The sequence below is a fragment of the Takifugu flavidus genome, chromosome 14, assembly GCF_003711565.1.
Source record: "Takifugu flavidus isolate HTHZ2018 chromosome 14, ASM371156v2, whole genome shotgun sequence".
Taxonomy (NCBI): Eukaryota; Metazoa; Chordata; class Actinopteri; order Tetraodontiformes; family Tetraodontidae; genus Takifugu; species Takifugu flavidus.
In genome coordinates this window covers 4,020,148-4,041,144 of record NC_079533.1, presented here as the reverse complement: position 1 = coordinate 4,041,144, position 20,997 = coordinate 4,020,148, and the positions used below count along the sequence as shown (strand labels likewise).

General features: G+C 43.1%; 2 protein-coding genes across 5 annotated transcripts; one reads left to right on the top strand and one right to left on the bottom strand.

Annotated features, from left to right (window-relative positions):
* Window positions 1-657: 657 nt before the first annotated feature.
* Window positions 658-8,004, top strand: adora2b (adenosine A2b receptor). Its single transcript, XM_057053638.1, has 2 exons — window positions 658-977; window positions 5,675-8,004. Exons 1-2 carry the CDS (start codon window positions 658-660, stop codon window positions 6,399-6,401), a joined length of 1,047 nt encoding a protein of 348 aa, XP_056909618.1. The 3' UTR covers window positions 6,402-8,004.
* On the bottom strand, window positions 807-20,486 carry zswim7 (zinc finger, SWIM-type containing 7). Of its 4 annotated transcripts, XR_008953557.1 has the most exons (7): window positions 20,340-20,484; window positions 19,166-19,187; window positions 18,523-18,625; window positions 10,087-10,191; window positions 8,243-8,375; window positions 3,751-3,843; window positions 807-1,019 (listed from the first exon to the last, which is right to left on the bottom strand). XR_008953557.1 is itself a non-coding variant. In XM_057053652.1 (6 exons), the coding sequence occupies exons 1-5, from the start codon at window positions 20,413-20,415 to the stop codon at window positions 8,265-8,267; spliced, it is 417 nt and encodes a 138-aa protein (XP_056909632.1). In that variant the 5' UTR covers window positions 20,416-20,484; the 3' UTR covers window positions 3,581-3,843; window positions 8,243-8,264. The 4 variants fall into 4 exon arrangements, 3 of the variants coding, with proteins under 3 accessions (XP_056909632.1, XP_056909634.1, XP_056909633.1); XM_057053652.1 differs by lacking the exon at window positions 807-1,019 and having other exon boundaries at window positions 3,581-3,843; XM_057053654.1 differs by lacking the exons at window positions 807-1,019; window positions 3,751-3,843 and adding an exon at window positions 3,853-5,001 and having other exon boundaries at window positions 20,340-20,486.
* Between the last annotated feature and the right edge of the window lie 511 nt (window positions 20,487-20,997).

Genomic DNA, 20,997 nt, shown 5'->3' with positions numbered 1-20,997 from the left:
ACTGACGCCAAAAGCGTCTATGCGCGCGCTCGAGGCGTTATGAAAATCAAGAGTAGCGCAACGAAGGCAGAACTCGATGATGGTGTCTGGTAGGCGCGTAATTACGCACATCGGACGGGGATTCCTCTCAGCGCGACGGGGTTTTTAATTGCGCGAATGTGTTTGCGTGCATTTGTGGGTGTAATCGGGGCGTGGCTTTCTCAGAAATCGATTTCCCCCCTTTTTCTTACGTTTCACCCTGCAGTTTGGCCCGCCTGTCGGCCAATTTGTGTCCGGCCGTGGCTTCGCGTCCGCAGACGCGGGTTGGATGTCGCCCAGATGAGCCGCCGTCGATGTAAGAACAGCCACAAATCCTGTGCAGCGATGTTAAACGACTTTCTGCTGCTGTTGCACACTTCTGCAGACCGCCAACAGAACTGATCCGTTACTGCTCCAAGTTCCTCTGCGGCGCTTTTGTCAACTTCACGATGCGGGGATCGTGAACTTGCCGCGTTCATGTAACTACTCGCTGCTTTTCCCGCAGATGGCTGTCAGCTCAGCTCCCACTTGTGGAATATTCCTGGATGACAGAAGAAAGTCCCTTCTTGTCCTCCAGGACTAGGAGCGCCGTTTTCTCTGAACAGCCCCCAGGTTTCGCTCCTCCAACACTCCGCTGAGATGAATTACTTCTACATCGTGATTGAAATCATCATCGCACTTCTCTCAATTTCTGGCAACGTATTAGTGTGCTGGGCAGTCGCGATTAACACCACTTTGAAGAACGCCACCAACTACTTTCTGGTGTCTCTGGCTGTGGCCGATATTCTGGTTGGTTGCCTCGCCATCCCCTTCGCCATAACCATCAGTCTCGGGATACGTCTGGACTTCTATGGGTGTCTCTTCCTGGCGTGTTTTGTCCTGGTCCTGACTCAGAGCTCCATCTTCAGCCTTCTGGCTATTGCCATCGACAGATACCTGGCAGTCAAAATCCACCTCAGGTGAGTTGTTGTTTAAGTGTGTGCTTGGTGTTCAACTGATCACTGTTGGCAGAGACAAGTTGGGACAGATGATTAAGTGACTTTTCAAGACCTCAGAGATGTCTACTCTGTAAATGTGTCAGAATAAATGAAAAGCAGGCTTGGTCCCGTCCATCAACTGGAGCCTTTGTTATCTCTGTGATTACATTAAACTATTCGCTGCAGCTCACATTGTTCATCTGGTGTAACATCCAGATAAGACCTCTAAACACAAGGGAAGCAGAGACAACATCAGGCACTTTGAGTTGGATCCTTAATAACTGCAGGAGTTCACGCTTAGCTTCAACTCCGGCTGGAGTTTCTGGGAAAATTCCCTGAAAATGAGGAATATCTAAATTGGTTTCCTTCTGTCTCTAGTGCAGAAGGAGCTACAGATCAATAACCAACCACAGCCAAGTTGGGGATCAGTTGAGGATCCATTAGTCATTACTAGATCATTTATTTCATCCGCAGCTTAAGAGAGACATTTAAAGAATCCAGATGGGTGAAGATGTCAGATCAGCTGGAAATTTAATAACCAACCAAATTATATGGAACACCTTTTTGATGGACTCATTTCAGCATAAAAAACATTAGTCATGTTTTTTTTGTGTGTAAACAGAGTAATAATAGCACATTTCACAGTAATATTTTCAGTTTGCAGGAGAAATTCCATGGTGTTGATGCTACTGTGAATCTCTGATTATGAGATGGTCACATGTGGGGGTTGGGGTGAGGGGTGCTAGGAGGTGCTGTCCTTTCCTTTAAAGTCAATCTATCCTACGTGAGGACAGTTTGATTGTCTGGGACGAACCTGCAAACCTGGACAGAAAGCTTTATTCCACATAGAGTGAGCAAGGAAACGAATGTCAATGTCACCTTTTATAGGTTCTCTGCAATTTCTGGCCACAATCTCCACGAGACCACTGTGTGTGTGTGTGTGTGTGTGTGTGTGTGTGTGTGTGTGTGTGTGTGTGTGTGTGTGTGTGTGTGTGTGTGTGTGTGTATGTTCACAGCGATGAGTTAGAGTGTGACTGTGGTCACTTTCGGGCTGATTCTCTCACAGGTGAAAGTTTTCTCAGAAGGTTTGATTGGAAATGAGAGGCAAAAGCCAGATGTTTCAAATCCCACAAGAGGACAGAGCTACACACACACACACACCACCCATATACTCTGTCTGTACACTTCTTAGATATGGATTCTCATGCTGCTTGTTTTTGTATTTGAGTATTTTTCACTTCAGGAGAGCTGTTTCCAGCCTCCTGACAGGTGGACTTGTGTGTAGAAGCTCCCACAAGTGCTAAAGATATGAAGAACAGCTAATTTACAGTGGATCTTCATCACTGATGATGATGAAGTAGCTGTGTGAGCCATTTCATTATTTTGCTTTGAGCCCATGATTATTTTTTGCCTGTTGCACTTCCTGGATTTGGTGTCCGTGCCCCTCTCAGCTGGCCTGTGCACTGTGTTTATTCTTTCCAGGCGTGTCTGATATCAGTGGATGCTGTTGTTAGATGCAACATGATTGCCTTAGTGCTTGTGAAGCATCAGTGAAAAGAGAGCCTTCTGATGTGGTTCCATGCTGTGCCCTCAGACATGATGTAGGAGTTTCAGGGTTAAAATGGCCCTGGATGTGATTGCCTTTATACATCAGTGAAATCAAGTTGCTCACAGCCTCCATTTTGTCTGAAAAACCCAAACATAAAGGATACACTGTGTTTTATGCTCTAGAACAGATTAGTTACGAGAGCACATGTGCTAAATGACACTTAACAGCAAGGTGCACTCTGGGAAATCATGTTCCGTTAGATAAGCTTGTGTGTTCACCTTTCCTTCCTCTGTCCAAACATGCGACCAGCAAGCTTAGCTAAGACTGAATATGAACCTTCAGAAGAATTTTTAAACTTCCACCTAGTCAACAAACACTCGAGGCACTTTGTGTTCAGCTGCACTGCAACATTCGTGCTTTAAAACAACAATCCTGAACTATAGTTGGAGATAAAAAATTGTATTGAATTTGAGGTCTTAATTACCGTACACCTTTAACCTGAACTAACAGAAATACGGAGGTTTGCTTCTGGGTGATCTGTCCCTTGATATAATTTCTTAATAAAACTTGAGTGTTGTCAGTGTGAACGACCACCTGTTACATTGTGTTTGGATCAGGGCCTAGATTGTGTGTGTGTGTGTGTGTGTGTGTGTGTGGTGTGTGTGTGTGTGTGTGTGTGTGGCCTGGCGGACATCCCTGTCCTCGGGCAGGAAGCACAGCGATGCACCAGAGAGGAGGGATGTATGCCGAATAATGCAGAGTAAAAAAAGCAAAAAAGAGATGGATGCCAGCGTGGTGTCGTCATGCCACAGATAATCCATTCGCCTGCTTTGGCTCCCCCAAAAAGAGTGGGTGGGTGGGTCGCTGGTGGTGGGGCGTGCAGATTCATGGACATTGTGGTGACCTATTCGCTTGCACACATAGGACTGGAGTGTGGGGGCGGAACCCACCCATTACAGTATTCACACATGTTCAGGCATGGCTTCCCTTCACTGTAGGAAACTAATTTGTCCTAAAATATGAGTTTACTCAGATGTAGCACAGAAAAAAAGAGTTTAATTTGTTTGTTTTTGCCTTTTATCATTAGAAGAGATATAAATAAAGTGGACATATTTATTGTGCTTTTGAACGACTTACATACGTGTAAATGTATAAACAGTAATAAAACATGGCTGAATATCTGTGATATATGTGCGTTCTATTCACCATCCAGCTGAGGAAAGTTGAAAATTGCGACGACAATCATCAAAGATTTGGACCTCATCGTGCAGTTCAATCGTGCTCTCAGGCTCATGGACACTACGGGAATACAAAAATGGCAGGTTAGCATCAAACTTGGATATATTGTAGATATTAAATCTAATTCTGATTCCATGACGAGCTGAATCTATCAGGGGATTGTACTCAGATGACTCAGAGGTGCGATGACTAAGAAGAGATAAAGCAGAAGATATGGTTTTTTCCCAGATTATCTTGTGCTATTTATATCTCCTACATCAACATTTTCATTGAAGCTGAACCACAACATTTCTCTACTACTTTACATAACACCAGTAGACGCCTCTCCCCTATGCCAAACTGTAATGAGGGAACCGAGTCTGTAATGGTTCTGTGTTTTAGTGTCTGTTACTTTGTGAATGACTGTGAAAGAGTAGCCAGAGGCTACATTTAATAAAAGATCTGATGTTGATCTGTTGCTGTTCTCTATGACATTGAAGAAGAACTTGGAAATTAAAAATTTCCACATCCTCTAGAGCAGGAGTGGGCATCGAGGGCCGTATCCAAGCCAGACTTTCTGTCCTACAGGTAAACACTTTCACTTGGGGTTTCATTTACCTTGGTGAAAGCATTTCCTGCCTGGTAGGCAGGCTTGAATTCAACCCTCGAGGAATGGATTTGACCTTCTCTGATGGGCAAGTCCAATCCATGAAGGCTGGAATCCAGCCAGGTTTTGCATCCTACCAGGGAGAAACCGCTTTCACCAAGGTAAATGGAACCCCAGGTGAAAGTGTTTACCTGTAGGACAGAAAGTCTGGCTTGGATACGGCCCTCGATGCCCACCTATGGTCTAGACAGATTATTATTTAACTTTTATAAAAGTTGCGCCTCATCAGGAGCTGGAGATTGTGGTTAATCCGGCTCTGCTTCTGTCGTGTCAGTGTTTATTTGAGTCACCATCTTGTGGCCCTGGGTCTTAATCACTTTAAAGGAAATGAGTGAAGTTCATTCGAAGGGACAGTTTGGCTGATGCTGCTGTGAGTCAGACATGCTGATTCAGTGCAACTCAGTTTAATGCACATCTCAATACAGCTAGTGGAAATGAGCACAGATGAGGTGAATGATTTCCAGAGAAGGCAGGTGAGAGTGTGGCCAGGTCCCAGTGACGATGTGTCCATCTGACACTGGACGCATGCCATGGCCGCACATTTGGGCTTCCAGCCGTGGCCTCACGGTGGTCTGGGAAGGCAGAAGTGAGATACGTGCATAGAGCAGCAGACGAGGCAGCAGACAATGTGCTAAGAAGGAGCCTGTTATTCTGAAGAGGCAGCAGGGATAATCATGTTAACATTTAAAAAATATTTTCTACACATGTTCATCTTTATCATTTCAGGAGCAAAGATGGGCTGCTTTGGTCCATTTGCACTAAAGCCTTCAGATCCTACATATAGGACGTCTTCCTTTGTAAAATAAACATGTGGAAGAATGATATTTCTATAAGAGACTGAATGCACCAATTCAATACTATTCATCCATCATTCTCACTGCTCTATAGTGCTGGAGGATCAGAGAGCTGCATTTGTGCATCAAATTAAAGAGACCAAAGATTCACGGGGCCGTTTTATTTAAACAGGCCAAAACCACAATGAGAACTGCCTCAACAGGCTTTATAACTCTTACAGTGACTAATACTGTTCTCAGACCCATGGAAACATGAGTATAGGAGGTAAAGCTCCAGCTATAGTTCAGGTGGGACTAGCACAAAGTCCCTGATTTAAAGCTCTAAATATACTAAGGCCCAGTTTTCTTTTCCACAAATGAAAAGAACACCTCTGTAACATCACAACAGAACAGCACCCATCAGAGCAATCATGTGACAAACCACGACAATAACATCTGCTGTTCCCTCCAGGTACAAGGAGTTAATGACGGGGAAGACAGCCAGAGAAATCATCGCCATTTTATGGATCTTATCCTTCATCATTGGTCTCATCCCCTTCTTCGGCTGGAATCGGAAGCACCAGAGCTGCAGGAACAACAGGCCTTCTGGGGACAACACAACCACCACTGACCTCATCGAGGGGCTCAGAGGGGAAGAATTACTACAGAGCTGCGAGCTCCTCTGCTTCTTTGAGAGTGTGGTCAACATGCAGTACATGGTCTACTTTAACTTCTTCATTTGCGTGTTGCCTCCACTCTTCATCATGCTTGGCATCTACCTGAAGATCTTCACTGTGGCCAGGGAGCAGATGATCCAGATTCAGCTCAAGAGCATCAGCAATGCGGACAGCCATCACAGCCTGCTGCAGAAGGAGATCCGGGCTGCAAAGTCCCTGTCCATCATTGTCGGACTGTTCGCCATCTGCTGGCTGCCCGTTCACATCCTCAACTGCCTCACGCTTTTCTACAACGAGCTGAAGAAGCCGGAAATTGTCATGTACATCGCTATTATTATGTCTCATGCTAACTCTGCAGTCAACCCCATCATTTACGCCTACCGTATTCAGGACTTTAGGAACACCTTCCGCAAGATCCTGGCGCAGCACTTTCTGTGTCACAAGGAGGAGCTGTATCGCAACTCGAATGGCAGCAGACGCAACAGAGATCAGGTCCATATGACCATCGACCCCCTGTTATAGAAGCCACCAGCAGGAGCTCAATGGCCCTCAGATGTTTACAGAACAGGCTTGAGAGATGTGGAGACCGACTGATATTCATGACTGTGGCAAACTCAGTCAATCATAGGTCAACAGTAGGGTCTCAACTGTTGTACTGTGATGGAGTTTTTGCTGTAAATGTGTTGAAGCTAACTAGATCTGTGAGGTTCCAAACAAGATTCAAACACGACCACATAAAAAAAAGTTATTTATCCTTCTGAATCCACACTGTTGTGGCCCTAAACCATTCTTTTTATGCTGTGCTCTTTTATATTGACATTTAGGTCCAGCTTCTATTTATTTATTACAAATCGTATCTTCAAAAATGTAAAGATAAATTTAAAAAAAACACTGTGTCTCGAGCTCTACTGAACCGAAAAGAGCCGAGAGAGGTACCAGTCTCTTATTTTGGCCCAAGACCCTTTAAAAAACAAAGAAGTACAGGTTTTCTTTTAATGACCTGACAAATGTTCTTCAACTGCTGTTAAAGGGGTTCCTGTCTCTGCATTTCTAAATCCACTTCAGGCAGTGGGACACAAGATTCTACAGGGGCTCGGAAGTATCTGAGAAACATCAGGAGGAAAGATGGGAAATGCACAAATAGGATACTATTAATAATTTTTTTTTAGAACATCGTGGGACACAACATAAGCCGGAGGAGACATCTTTAGTTTTCCAGAAGCAGAAACACACCTGTAGGTGTGCTGTAACTGTTTCAATGCCAACAAATCAAAATAAGAGAGATGGGGAAGCGACTGTGAATAAAATAATCACATTTCTGTATGACCCTTTAAACTCCACATCAAACATTGGCTGTATTTGAAGGAAATTTTAAATCAATGTTAAATTCCTCTAAGCTGGTAACATGCTCACAAGGTCTCTGCACACCTGCTTCAGGCCTGGATCCTGAGGCTCTCCTCTGGCGTGGTGATGGTCAAACCCGTCAAATACTGTACTGATGATTCACATTAAAGCGCAACTCAAGCATGGACACAGTGGATGAACTACAAAAAGTTTAGGGTGTTTTAACGTAATGTGGAATCTACTCATTGGACACCATTATTACACAAATGAGAACACACTGCACTGATATTCTCCATGATTTTCTTCTTTTGTGGTGTTTCATTCGTGTTCCTCAGATGCCTCAACTGCTTTTGTGGTGTTCCACCTTGGAATGAATTTAAGGGCTACAAAACAGGAATATTCCAAAGTCTTACTGCATTCCAACGGAGACATCTTTACTGTAACTGCACTGTAATGTTGTGACGTGTTTAAACAAGAATTGTAGGTGTTTGGCCTGCTACAAGCTGCAGATTGATGTCAAACTGTTGCATTTTGTGTGAAATTAAAGGTAAGACTGACAGTGAGAAGTTGGTCTCATTGAACACTCCTCCTTCCTTCCTACTGTTATCAGATTGTTACTAATCGGGAAGGAAAAATGCTCGCTGTGGTTAACATTGATGTTTAGCCTTCATAGAAGTTGTCCTTTCTTTCATTTGATAAAAACTGCAGTATTATTTAACAGAATACAATCTGTCTGTATGGTGAATTATTTTGTTAATAAAGGCAATGTTTATATTGTTAATATTGCTGTTTATTTTTGGATACGAAGGGGAAATTCTTTAATTGATGCTGCTTCTGACCAAGCAGATCAAAATCAAGACAAAGCCCCTTGAGCAAATGTTGTTTCCTTGGAAATGAACTAGAATCTTCCTAAAGGAAAAACAAAGAAAGCAATGTGGCGTCTCTTTCAAAGATGAAGCAAATCTCCACACTGATCCCATGTTCCTGCCCTCTCTCTGATGAACAGCGGGCTGGTCTACCTGTGGCTTGATGCATCTGGTGTCAGGAAGCGTGGGCCCCGCTAAGAATGACAGTCATCTGCTGATCAGACACGCTCTCCTGCTGAGTAACAGCCATGGCACCACACAGATAAATGGCCAGGAGGTGTTTGCACTGGGAGGGAAGAGAAGAGCACAGACATGATGCTTGATGATACGTTCAAGCCCCCACCCCCCTTCCCCGTGTGTTGTCCATATGCTTAAAATATTTTATTCTTGTTATTCTTGTTTAAATATTATTTTTAAGACTGTCTCACTTGTGGGTCATCATGGTCGAGTCACTGACTTCACTCACTCTTAATTTTGGAGGACAAAGGAAACTGAAGAAACATACTTTCCTTTGGGGAAATTTCTGTTATTCTGCAGTTGGACATGGATTCAACATAACATAGGGTTAACTTTATGTATATTTGGCCAATGACAAGTTTTATTTTTTAAGCTAATCACCAGAATGTTCATATACAGAGTTATATAACCAGAATGGGCTCAAACTGAAGACTCTCAGCTGTAATTTGAGGGTATTCATATCAAAACTGGGCAAAGGGTTCAGGAATTGGCTACTAGCCACCTTTTTTTCTTGGACAACTGATGCCATTTCATGCGCTATTCCTTCATTTATTCATCCATCCATTAACAGTCCATCCTGATGTTGAAAAAGGAAGGAATCCATCTGAATCCTTCAGGCAGAAATGTGCTGAAATCAACAGTTTGTTATTCAGGAACTGAAAATGGCCTGGTGGTCCACGAGAGAGAGCAACAGTGGTGGGACATTCCAGGGTGCTTTCCAGGGTGAAGTTTCCTTCACCCTGGAAAGGTCCCTTTACAACATCCACCCAAGACTCTCCAGGAGAAGAGAAAACATTGAACAGCCACCAAAATTGAAAAGGTACACTGTCAAAAAAACTGTAAGAAAGCTATCCCGGAGAAGCGTGCTTTATATAGCTGAAACAAAGATTGATCTGCTCCAGGAAGATGTGGTAAGAGTAGAGAGAAGAATCATGTAACCCACAGTGGAGGGTTAAACCTGAAGGTCTGCACTTTGTTTCCATTTCAGTTGTTTCCTTTCTAATCCGATAGTAATGGGACACAGAGCACAGACCCTGAAGAGTGTGTTACTGTCTAAATATTTCAAACCCAAACTCAACAGAATGAGGCTTGGTTGTGTTGAGATCCATAATGATGGTTATCAGCAGCATCTTTTCCTCTTCAACAATATTCAAAACTTCATAAAAAAGTGTTCCTCCCTAGCAATAAGGCTGTAAATTGGTGGTTTAGATTTAAAAAAAGCCACATTCAAATTATGCTTAAATAAAGTATAGATGTTGGTCTGGTAGCTTTATTTACCCTCTGACCTCCCTGTCAGAGTGTGGCCCTAATTGTGTCTCTGGGGAGGGTCATATTTTCCCTTTAAAAGTGGGGAGATACTTCAACAACACAAAATTCACATTTGAAATCTTGGCACTTCACACGTACAATAAATACTCAGCAGCAGCTTCCTCAAGATAGTAAAAGCTTCATCATTTCTGCTCCTGATATCACCAGGGCTCCTTGCACTGCTCAGTTTCTCACACTGGTTTTAGCAGCATCCTCTAGGGAACCCGGGTCTTCCTGATGCTTAGATCAGGACCGGAGAAGGTCGCTCAGAGCAAAAGAAAATTCAAGCTGCAGCAAAACTGCCTCTTGGTTACCATGTGCTGCTCACATTCCACAATATTGTTTTGTCTGATTGGGGACCATGTTTGAACGGGCGAATATGGATTTCTTTTTTCTTCTCTCATGGTCACATTAGACAAGTTTTTAATATGGCAGACACAAGTGAGACTTACCAGAAGGCCAATGTTCCTGTGCAGCACGGTGTAGGTGAAGGCTGGACACGGGCAGTAGTGACAGGACACGAAGCAAGTGTACAAACGACCGGAGGCTCCTGTCACCTGGGAAGGACATGCAAAGCACATTAAAATACTCGATAATGGGCATTTCTGGGCAAACGGAGGAGACCAGTTGCGCTGTTCTGCTGGCCTCCGGGAGCTATTGGTGGGAAATCAATGTGATAAAACTTAAAGACTACAGACACATTGGCTACAACCCTTCAACAGGCTGGTTTAGACAGTGTAACTTTAGATAATATCACGACTGCAAACGTGATTCTAAGACTATATGTCAAAAGTAGCTACTTCATCATTCCACGTGGAAAAGATGGTTCCAATGGCCTGTTTGATGAACAGCCTCTCCTGGTTGAAGATGGTGATTTAAACCTCATCATCATGATGCTGGAGGACATTAGGCTGCGGAATTAGCTTGACTCTTCCAAATAACAAATTCCTTCTGAGCCTGTAGAGCAGGCTTCATTATTCTCCAGTTTAGACAAATCACCTCTTCCTGTGACCTCTAATTTTTTTAAAGTGACATTTGTAAATAAGGCACAGAAGAGAGCGTTACATGGGCTTCAGTAAAGATGAAGAAAGCACTGTTCACTGCTCCTGAAGAGCCAGGCTGATTAAACACCAAGTCATGTGCAGGTCTTTTTGTGTTGTTACTCTCATGTTGCCTTGATGCAGCAAAGTTTGGCAGCAAACCACACACAGAAGCATCTGCGCCAGGCAGAGATCTCAGATCGCTCAATACACCCGTTTACATGAAGGCTGAGTCAGAGTAGAGGGAGCTAAAGTCAGAGGACGGTTAGTCTGAAATCATGGCTCTCACAGGAATACTCCAATACAGGAAGGAGGTTTCGAGGTTGGTTCCACCCCAAAAAGCAGTTTGCATGGAAAATTAGAGCATTGGTAGCACATGCGAACTCACTCTGTATACTAGATCTACGGTTGCAACTCACAGCTGAATAGTGCTGCTTCTTAATGCACAAACAGCTGAAGAGCTTGCAGTGTTAAAAGCTGCTTCCTCTGAGCCACATTTGTCTGTTCCACATTCCAATCCGGACACCATTTGGGTGACACAATGGCTGAGAGACTCACATTAGCACAGTATCCACATGAGTGGTTGCTGGGATGGCCACAGGCAAACAGATCAGACCAGCGATGGTGCACAAAAATACAGTGGTGATGTTCTACGGAAACCACTTAGAGAAGAATATTTCTTAACAGTTGTGGAAATTCAACTCAATATCAGGACGGAGAAAAGGTGAAAAATCCAGTAGTATGCAAATTCTACACCCTCTTGATTTATTGACGCTATTTAGAAAACCAAATATCAACCACAACAACCAAGTTCCATGGAAACAGAATATTACCAGTAAAGAGCAAAAGTTGTGGATTTAGTTTATTTAAAACTCCAGCAGGACTTTAGACTTCAGGAAGCATCTGCAATTAAGTCACAGTAACATGTGATAAGTGGATTTGTATTTATAATAGATTTAAATAAAGTACACTTTTTTATACATTTATATGTAGTCAAGTCCATCAGCACAGATGGAGCATCAAACCACTTGATCTGTTCTTTGATCTTTGCATCCTCCAGCAAGGCTTCATTAAAACTTCTGCAGTTTTTCCTTAACTCTGGAAAAACTGAGGTCATGGTGTTTGGTCCTGGACCTCTCAGGGATAGATTAGATCACATGATCACTCTAGATGATATTTCTCTAGCATCTAGTCTCTCTGTGCGGAATCTTGGAGTAACTTCTAAACAAAATCTGTCTTTTACCTCACACATTAAAATAGTCTGTAGAAGTGCCTTTTTTCACCTGAGAAACATTGCAAAGATCAGGAAACTACTGATGCTAAAAAGTTAGTCCATGCATTTGTTACTTCCAGGCTGGACTATTGTAATTCTTTATTATCAGGGTGTCCAAACAACTCTTTAAGATGCCTCCAGGTGATCCAAACTGCTGCAGCTAGAGTTCTGACAGGTATTGACAAAACAGATCACACAACTCCTTCACTGGCGTCTCTTCATTGGCTGCCCATTAAATTTAGAATTTTAATTTTTTAAATACAAGGTCCTCAGAGGCCTAGCTCCATCCTACCTGGAGGAGCTAGTGTCACCTTATCATCCAAATAGACCACTCCACTCTCAGAATGCTGGTCTACGTGTCTCTAGGGGTAGAATGGGGGACCGAGCATTTAGCCACCAGGCCCCCCTGCTGTAGAACCAGCTCCCTGTCCAGGTACAGGAGGCTGACTCCATCTCTACTTTTAAGATTAGACTTAAAACCTTCCTCTTTGAAAAAGCTTATTATTACTAATTTTGTAGTTCCAGTTAGTATTCTAGACAGACATATTATCATACTTATGGGGTTGTCTAATTATTAGGTTAACATCTTAGTTATGCTGCTATAGACCGAGGCTGCCGGGGTCCAGAAACATGATCACCTGACAGGCCTCTGTCACCCCACTGGGTCATGGTCTTCTCTCCTCTCCTCTCCTCTCCTCTCCTCTCCTCCTCCCCAAGTAGACTAGTGACTATTTCTTGTGTAGTTTTTCTGCCCCGCCCTTCCCCCTCCTGTATTCATCTACAGGTATCGCCGCCTTCATAGGCGTATGCTCACCTACTGACCTCCGCTGACCCACCCAACCCAAATCTACCGGCAGCTTATTTTGATTGTATTATCTAATGTATTTCTATGTTCTACCTATTCTTTCCTTTACCTGTCCACCTCCTTGTCCTCTCTCTCTACCCAGCCAGCCATCAGCAGGAGGGTCCCCTTATGAGCCTGGTCCTGCTCAAGGTTTCTTCCTTTTAAAGGGGAGTTTTTCCCTGCCACTGTTTCTTGTTGGGGGTCAGGCCCTGGGATTCTGTAAATCGCCTAGAAACAATTCTGATTGTAACAGATGCTATATAAATAAAGATTGATTGATTAAATGATTGATTGATTGATTGATTGATTAAATGATTGATTGATTGATAATCATGCTAAAGAACACAAAGGAACATGCTTGTGGAGCATGAACACAAAAATCATAGGTTTGTAGAAGATGCAGTGATGTCAACTTAGAGAAAATGTATTATTAAAAAGCCCTCAAGTTTTCAGCTCAAGTTAGAGCGGGAGACCACGTGACCTAGAACAGAGCAGCAGAAAAATTCAGATCAAAAATCTCAAATGTATTTCCAAAGTCTTGCGGTTCTAACGAACCCAGAGTCGATAGAATTGGACGTCGTTAAGCGGTCCAAATTGGCCTTTGACAACGGGTGGTTCTCATCATGAATCTCTGTGTGTGGGGGGGGAGGGGGGGGGGGAAGTGGAGCAGCTCACAGGCAGTGGGGACAGGAGGAGCTGCTCGCAGGCATTGTGCAGACGGTGCACAACATGGCGCTGCACAACATGAACTCAATTGGCTTGGTGGGGGGGCAACAGGCAGACATGGGGAGCAGGGACTAGCCAGAGGGTGAGGCACACCCTCACAATTTCTGTGTAATTATCTAGTTCTGTAGTTACTGTAATTATTGTAGTTACAGTCATATTATCATATTCAGAGGGTCCTCTAATTACTAGGTTAAGATCTTAGTTATGCTGCTAAAACGTGATTACCTGACAGGCCTCTGTCACCCCACTGGGTCATGCCTCGCCTCTCCTCACCTCGTATCACCAACTTCATAGCTGTGCAATGACCTGTGATCTTTGACCCCACTGTCCCACTCAACTATTATACTGATAGCTTGTTGCAATTAATGTTTTTGCACAATTTATATCTATTCTCTGCTCTACTTGTCCTCCCCCTTCTCCTCCCTCTCTACCCAGCCGGCCATCAGCAGAAGGGCCCCTCCATATCATCCTGGTCCTGCTCAAGGTGTCTTTCTGTTAAAGGGGAGTTTTTCCTGCCATTGTTGCTTGTTGGGGTCAGGTCCTGGTAATCTATATTTGTTATTCTGTATTTCTGATTTCTATTCAAGTATGTAGAAAACAACCAGTATTTTTCAATGAGCTGAAGGTAGTCTGGTGAAGATTAAAAACATGTTTTATTTACCGTCTTTGTATGTATTTCTTTAAAGAGCCTCCAAATATAGATTTATAATTTCAGCCCAAATTGCTACTTACAAGCTCTGAAGTGGACTATTGTGTGATAGTTGTCATAGTTGTCTAAGCAGGAACTTAGAGGCAGCACAACTAGAGGAATTTAAGATTAAATGACCCAAAACAGCCAATTACCCCTTCCAACGCATCATTTCCAGCAAATTCCTCACATATCAGTTTCCCTTAACTAATTATAACCAATTAGGTCGAAATTAAAGCTTTTTCAACGCCCCCCCCCCCCCCCCAAACAACAGAGTCCCATAACAGTCCCTAACATTTACAGCAATGTGTGCATGCAATGCATGTAGTTTGCCAAAACAGCCTGAAAATCTTTTCTTCTACTTGTTCTTTGACCTGATTAATTATTTTATTCTATCATATCTCACATCGCAGATTAACAAGGAGATCTTGAGCGAGTTTGCAGATTCATGCTAAATATGCGTAAATTGTGCCTGAATGCATTGGCAAGTTACAACATTACATACAACCTGCCACAATCAAAGGAGGAATGTTACTTAATCGAATGCAAGAAAATAAACCCCGGCTTTGCAGATTTGAGATTAAGAATAAAAATAAAGGATGTGTTGTTAATGTTGGAAAAGGCTCCATTGATGTCATCTGAAGTACCACGTGATGTAATATTGGTTTTTCCCAAAAGAGAAGTCTGTTTCCTGCAGATACATGTAAAAACATCAGCAAAGACACTCTAATCTTTTAATATTGTTGTCAACTTTTCCTCTTAAACTCAATTATGTTTCAACCATGGATGAAACATTCCATTTTTGTTCTTGTTATAAGAAACCGTTGACATTATTTAGATTTTTACAAACAATCTGACTAATCGTTATTGATCCCAAAGCATCCATTTCTTTTATTCATTGACTGATGCAGCAAGGTAAAAAAAAAAAGTGTCATATTAGGTAACACATGAAGTGTGAGTGACATCAAAGTGTCTGAGATCAGTCAGTGAACAGTGGAGCAATGAAGTAGATCTCAGAGGGAGGAACATGTGACATTCCCACAAAAAAGCCATTTCCACTCCGCAAATTTTTTTTTACCAAACAAACCTTATCAGTTATTTTCAGGGAATCAGTTATGTTCTAAACAGGCCAATTGGTTTGTTGATTGCCAAAATCTATAAAACAAGATTTGTTTAAGACCTGCTGTCAGAATGTTTTCTAAACTCCAAAAATGGTTTTGGAAGTATAATTGTTAGGAGTTTTCCCTAGTGTTTTCCCTCTCCTCCTCCCCTTCTGTTCCTTGTCTGTGTTTCCCTTTATCTGTTTCCAGGGCTGCTTCCTGGTTCACTCCCATCATGCGATCTACACTCCTGCAACTCATCTCCAGATAATCTTCTACACCTGCCTCCTGTTTTAAAAGACTGGTCCATGCTTCCATCTTTAACAATTTGGTGTTCAACCCTCTGTGATTGCCCATTCAGATGTCTGTTTGTCCTGCCCAACCTGCTCCAATGAGGAATTTTATAACTTTGGTCCTTTGTGGGATTGCTGCCACCTTTTCAGTAAAGTCTAGTCAATCTACTCGGTCCTGTGTGTGTCTGCTTTTTGGGGTTCAGTTCGTGTCTGTCACTCCTAATAACTGTGGATAAATTCTCAAAATCTTTAAGATCTTTGAGTGGTTTGCATAATTTAAGGGATTCCTGTCTCAACCTCAAAACAACAGCAGACAGGATAATGTTTGAAAAAGGAGGAAAATAATAATTAAAATTAAAAACCAGTCACATAATCTCTGGTAAATAAACATCACACATCCTGGACCTTCCCAGTACAGCAACAAAAGAATGTTGAATGCATGTTGAAAGCATCCCAACAGAATACAGCCTGCATCCTTATTTAGAAACATTGTATTGGTTTTTTAAACAGGAATCCGAACATGGCTGTGGGTCACAATGACCAAGGACAGATGATCACTCTGAACAGGAATTTCATAGAGGTTTGTAAGAGGTTATTGTTTTATTTAATTCCAATAAAAATGTGGTGAAATTCAAAATCTACCATCCACAGTGGCTTCCTCTTTAGACAAAGTGAAAATAAGTTTAAGGACTGAAGCGGAGGGTCCTTGGTTCAAGTATGGGTAACACTTGGGAGGTGTTCTGATATGGGGGGAGTGCCAGAACACCTTCAGAGCAATGCAGAGGTAACCTTGAGCAAGGCACCAAACCCACAATTGCTCACATAGGGCCCTGCGATTAACTGGCGACTCATCCAGATGTAGAGCCTGCCTTCACCCATATGCTGCTGGAACAGGCTCCAGCAACCTCCCTGTGACCCCTAAAGGGATAAAGCGATCAAGAAAATGAAAAAAAAAGTTTGGTAGAAAAGCCCAAATAACAGAAACTTATTGACAGGCAGGAAGGACAGGTGGTCTGAAACAGGCCACACATGACAGGCTTATAAGAGGAATCACTTCTCAGATGAGAAAGAGAGAACACCTTTTATGCCAAAAATAAAAATAAAATACATAACTATTTTAAAAAGCCTTGAAGCAGTGCAGAAGCAGTGTTTCGTTTTGTTTTCTCCCGCTTATTCGGATCCGGGTCGCGGGGGCAACAGCTTCAGGAGGGATGCCCAGACAGCCCTCTCCCCGGCCACTTCCATCAGCTCCTCTGGGGAAACCCCCAGCCGCTCCCAAGCCAGGCGAGAGATGTAATCTCTCCACCTCATCCTGGGCCGGCCACAAGGCCGCCTCCCGGTGGGACATGTCCAGAACACCTCTAAAGGGAGGAGTTCGGAAGACATCCTAGCCAGATGCCCGAGCCACCCCAACTGACTCCTCTTGATGTGGAGAACCAGCGGTTCTACTCCGAGCCCCTCCCGGATGTCCAAGCTTCTCACCCTATCTCTAAGGCTGAGCCCAGCCACCCTGCGGAGGAAACTCATTTCAGCCGCTTGTAACCGCAATCTCATTCTTTCGGTCATCACCCAGCGTTGATGGCCATAGGTGAGGACTGGGACGTAGATCGACCGTTAAATCGCGAGCTTTGCCTTCCAGCTCAGCTCCTTCTTCACCACGAGAGATCGGTTAAGCACCCGCATCACTGCTGACGCCGCTTCGCTCCGGCTGTCGATCTCCTGTTCCATCCTACCCTCACTCGTGAACAAGATCCCGAGATACTTGAACTCCTCCACCTGGGGCAGGACCTCCTCCCCCGCCCGGAGAAGGCACTCTACCTTTTTCCGAGTGAGGACCATGGACTCTGACTTGGAGGTGCTGATCCGCATCCCTGCCGCTTCACACTCGGTCGCAAACCGTCCCAGCATTTGTTGGAGGTCCCTGTTCAATGGCGCCAGAAGAACTACGTCATCCGCAAAAAGCAGCGACGAGATCTTCCGCCCACCGAACTCAACACCCTCCACTCCCCGGCTGCGCCTAGAAATTCTGTCCATAAAAGTTATGAACAGAACCGCTGACAAAGGGCAGCCCTGGCGGAGTCCAACCCTCACTGGGAACGAGCCCGACTTACAACCGGCTATCCTGCTCCTTTAGTACAGGGACTGGACGGCCCTTATCAAGGGACCTTCCACCCCATACTCCCAGAGCATCCCCCACAGGATGCTCCTGGTGACCCGGTCATAAGCCTTTTCCAAGTCCACAAAGCACATGTGGACTGGTTGGGCAAACTCCCAACTCCCCTCAAGTACCCCAGCAAGGATAAAGAGCTGATCCGTGGTTCCACGACCGGGGCAAAACCCGCATTGTTCCTCCTCGATCAGAGGTTTGACTATTAGTCTAATCCTCTTTTCCAGCACCCTGGCATAGACTTTCCCAGGGAGGCTGAGGAGTGTGATGCCCCTATAGTTGGAACACAACCTCTGGTCCCCACTCTTAAAAATAGGGACCACCACCCCGGTCTGCCAGTCCAAGGGCACTGCCCCCGATGTCCACGCAATGCTGCAGAGGCGTGTCAACCAGGACAGCCCTACAACATCCAGAGCCTTAAGATACCCCGGGCGGATCTTATCCGCTCCCGGAGCTCCGCCGCCGGGCGTCTTACTAGCATAAAAAATGGCTTTTAAGGGGAAAAAAAAGCCATTATGACTTGACAAAAACAAGCCAACGGAGGAACACAGCGACCAGCTGACAAACATCCTGAAATACATGTCAAATGAACTGTTTATATGTTCCAGCATATAGGTGTGTGTGTGTCTGTTCAAAAGTGTGACTTCCTTTTCTAAAGAAAAACAGAAGACTAAAACAGAAGATTAGTTAGCTTTGGGTTCACTACATTACAACATTTACAGAAGTGTACATCTGGTTCTGCTGTAACATGACACACCTGGAAAACGCTGCGTCCGCTGGGAGATGTAAGACAGTTCACTGACTGCTGGTCAACCAGGTCCAGAGCCTGCAGTGCACATGGTCCAAAGACAAACTTTAGACTGGAAAACAAGATAACATAGTTGTTGCATCTGCATTCCACTTTGTATATTCAGCAAATAAAGATTTATTTCTTGTACAGCACAGAGAAATGTAATAAAATATCTGAATATTTGTGTGTGGTATGTGTTTGTTGAGTAATCATATGTGTGTGATAAGGGTTTTCAATGAAATATCTGTCTGAATTGTTTGTGTTCTACCAGTACTGCAACAATGGGGTCATTTTCAGTTGGAAGAACTTATATTTCTAGCTTCAACTGACTTTCTAACATCATTTCATGCTGTTGCATTGTGTTGAGCAGTGAAGCTTCAGCCGTGATGTTTACATCCCAACTGATGCTTCATGTGACAAGTGAATATGTGGTCGTCCTGACCCGGAGCAAGACTCAGTGCCAGGAAACGCTGCAGCATCCTGACTCTGTGTCTCAGTGCTTCGCGTTTTCAAATCCAGATTCTACAGATGTCTTTTTTCCCCTCCATCGATGTGATTTACATTGCTGAATGCTGCTGTACTCGACAAGAATGTGTGGATGAATACTCACGCGATGAGCAGGTCATCAGGAACTGTTAGCAGACAGAGAGGGGGGGCTTAAACTTTTTCATTTTTAAAGATACATTTTATATGAAAAATTAGATTTACAGAGCTAATAAGATAAATAAAAAAACTGAAACTTTTCCACCAAATAAAAAAGCAGCTATACATTCTGTATGTCTGTTGAGGTTTAATGGAATCCTCATCATGATATTAACAAACAGGTCACAATAATACATCTGCTTTTATACAGTATGCAAAATAAGCGTTACAAAATAGTCTTCCACAACCAATCTTAGAACAAAAGAGACAATGTTGATTTCTTTCACAGTGAACTGGAGATCACCACAGTGAATTAAGCTGATTCTAGTAGATAATCATAATCGTTTTTTTTAAAAATTATTATTACAATTACACAATAATTACGAAACTGTCAATGATCCAAAGTTGTTCCAAGTCACTGAACATCCATTTGAGTTAAGATTGAGACAAAATACCAATAGGACACCTTTGGCTATAATAGAGGAGCTTATATATTTAGTCAATAAGATGACAGAAATTCTGTATAAGGCAACTGTTGTCATGGCTTAAATCTTGAGAAGAAACATAGCAAACCCAGAAGTCAAGCGAAAAAGTTCTTTGGACTGATGAGACTAAAAGTGGAGACAGACGCTGTTGCAGAAACCCAACATCTGGAGCCTTGTGCTTTTGACTAGGATGGAGTAACTTTAGAAATAAAGTCAGACAAACAGATGTGTAAATAAAATGGGACTAATCCATCCATCATTCAGAAGCTCAAGTACTCAAGGTGGGGATAACATAACAGGTACGATAAGATCGATAATAATTAGTAATCTATTATTTGATAAACTTAAATTAGAAAAGATTGAGACAGAGGCGGACAAGCGACAACTGCTGCTCAGCCTTGGGGTCATACTGCTGGGCAACAGCGCCACATGTAGGTCAAATACTAAATTACATCAGTAGGGAAACAATCGAAATATAACAGGAATGAATTAAGTACATGCGAACACTGCGTCACTATAGAGCTCCAATTCAGAAAATACACTTTGATTTGTGAAAATAAGTTCATGTGAAGAATGTTCGGAAATGAAAGTGTTTGTCCCATTTTGCTGTGACCGACCGACCACAAGCTCATAATGCTACGGTGCCATTTTTCTTACTCTGAGATGTTTCCCGGTATATTTTTTCGACGTCTCGAAAAAGCTGCTCAGCCACCGCTGGCAAAATCGAGGGCATTTCTCTTGAAGACCCTCCGGAATTGATCGGATTTGTTGACCAATGAGATAAAGCAAAATGTTACAACTTCCGGTTAAAGGAGCGCTTTCGTACTTCGTACGTACTGTACTACCCCTAAATACAATATGGGTTTTACTTTTCAACAGATTTAGTTACCCCTGACCTGTTGTATACAAGGAACTGCATTTCTTGTTTATAGCTTTTTATTACTATTATATTTGAGGAAAAGAGGTGTAATATGCACTTAAAAAGGTGTTTTAACTCATAGTTTTAATCAACAAATCTGGAACAGGCCTTTTCAGATGTGGGTCACTTACAGAAAAGGTGAATAAAGCCATATATTTTGGGAAGTCCTGGCAACAAAGAATTCCATTTTGGTGTAATCTGTCTACCTACTGAAACATTTGAAGTAGAGCTGTCAATACTGCTGTCAGTAGTGGAAATGGCTCTTCCTGTAGGAGGGTCATTTGGCAGCAACATATTATAATGCAACACCTTGCACAGAGGCAGGTGGGACAGCTGTTCCAGGTTTCAGGTTTAACTTTTGGAGATTTTGACCTTCTAGCAATAGCTAATGCTGAA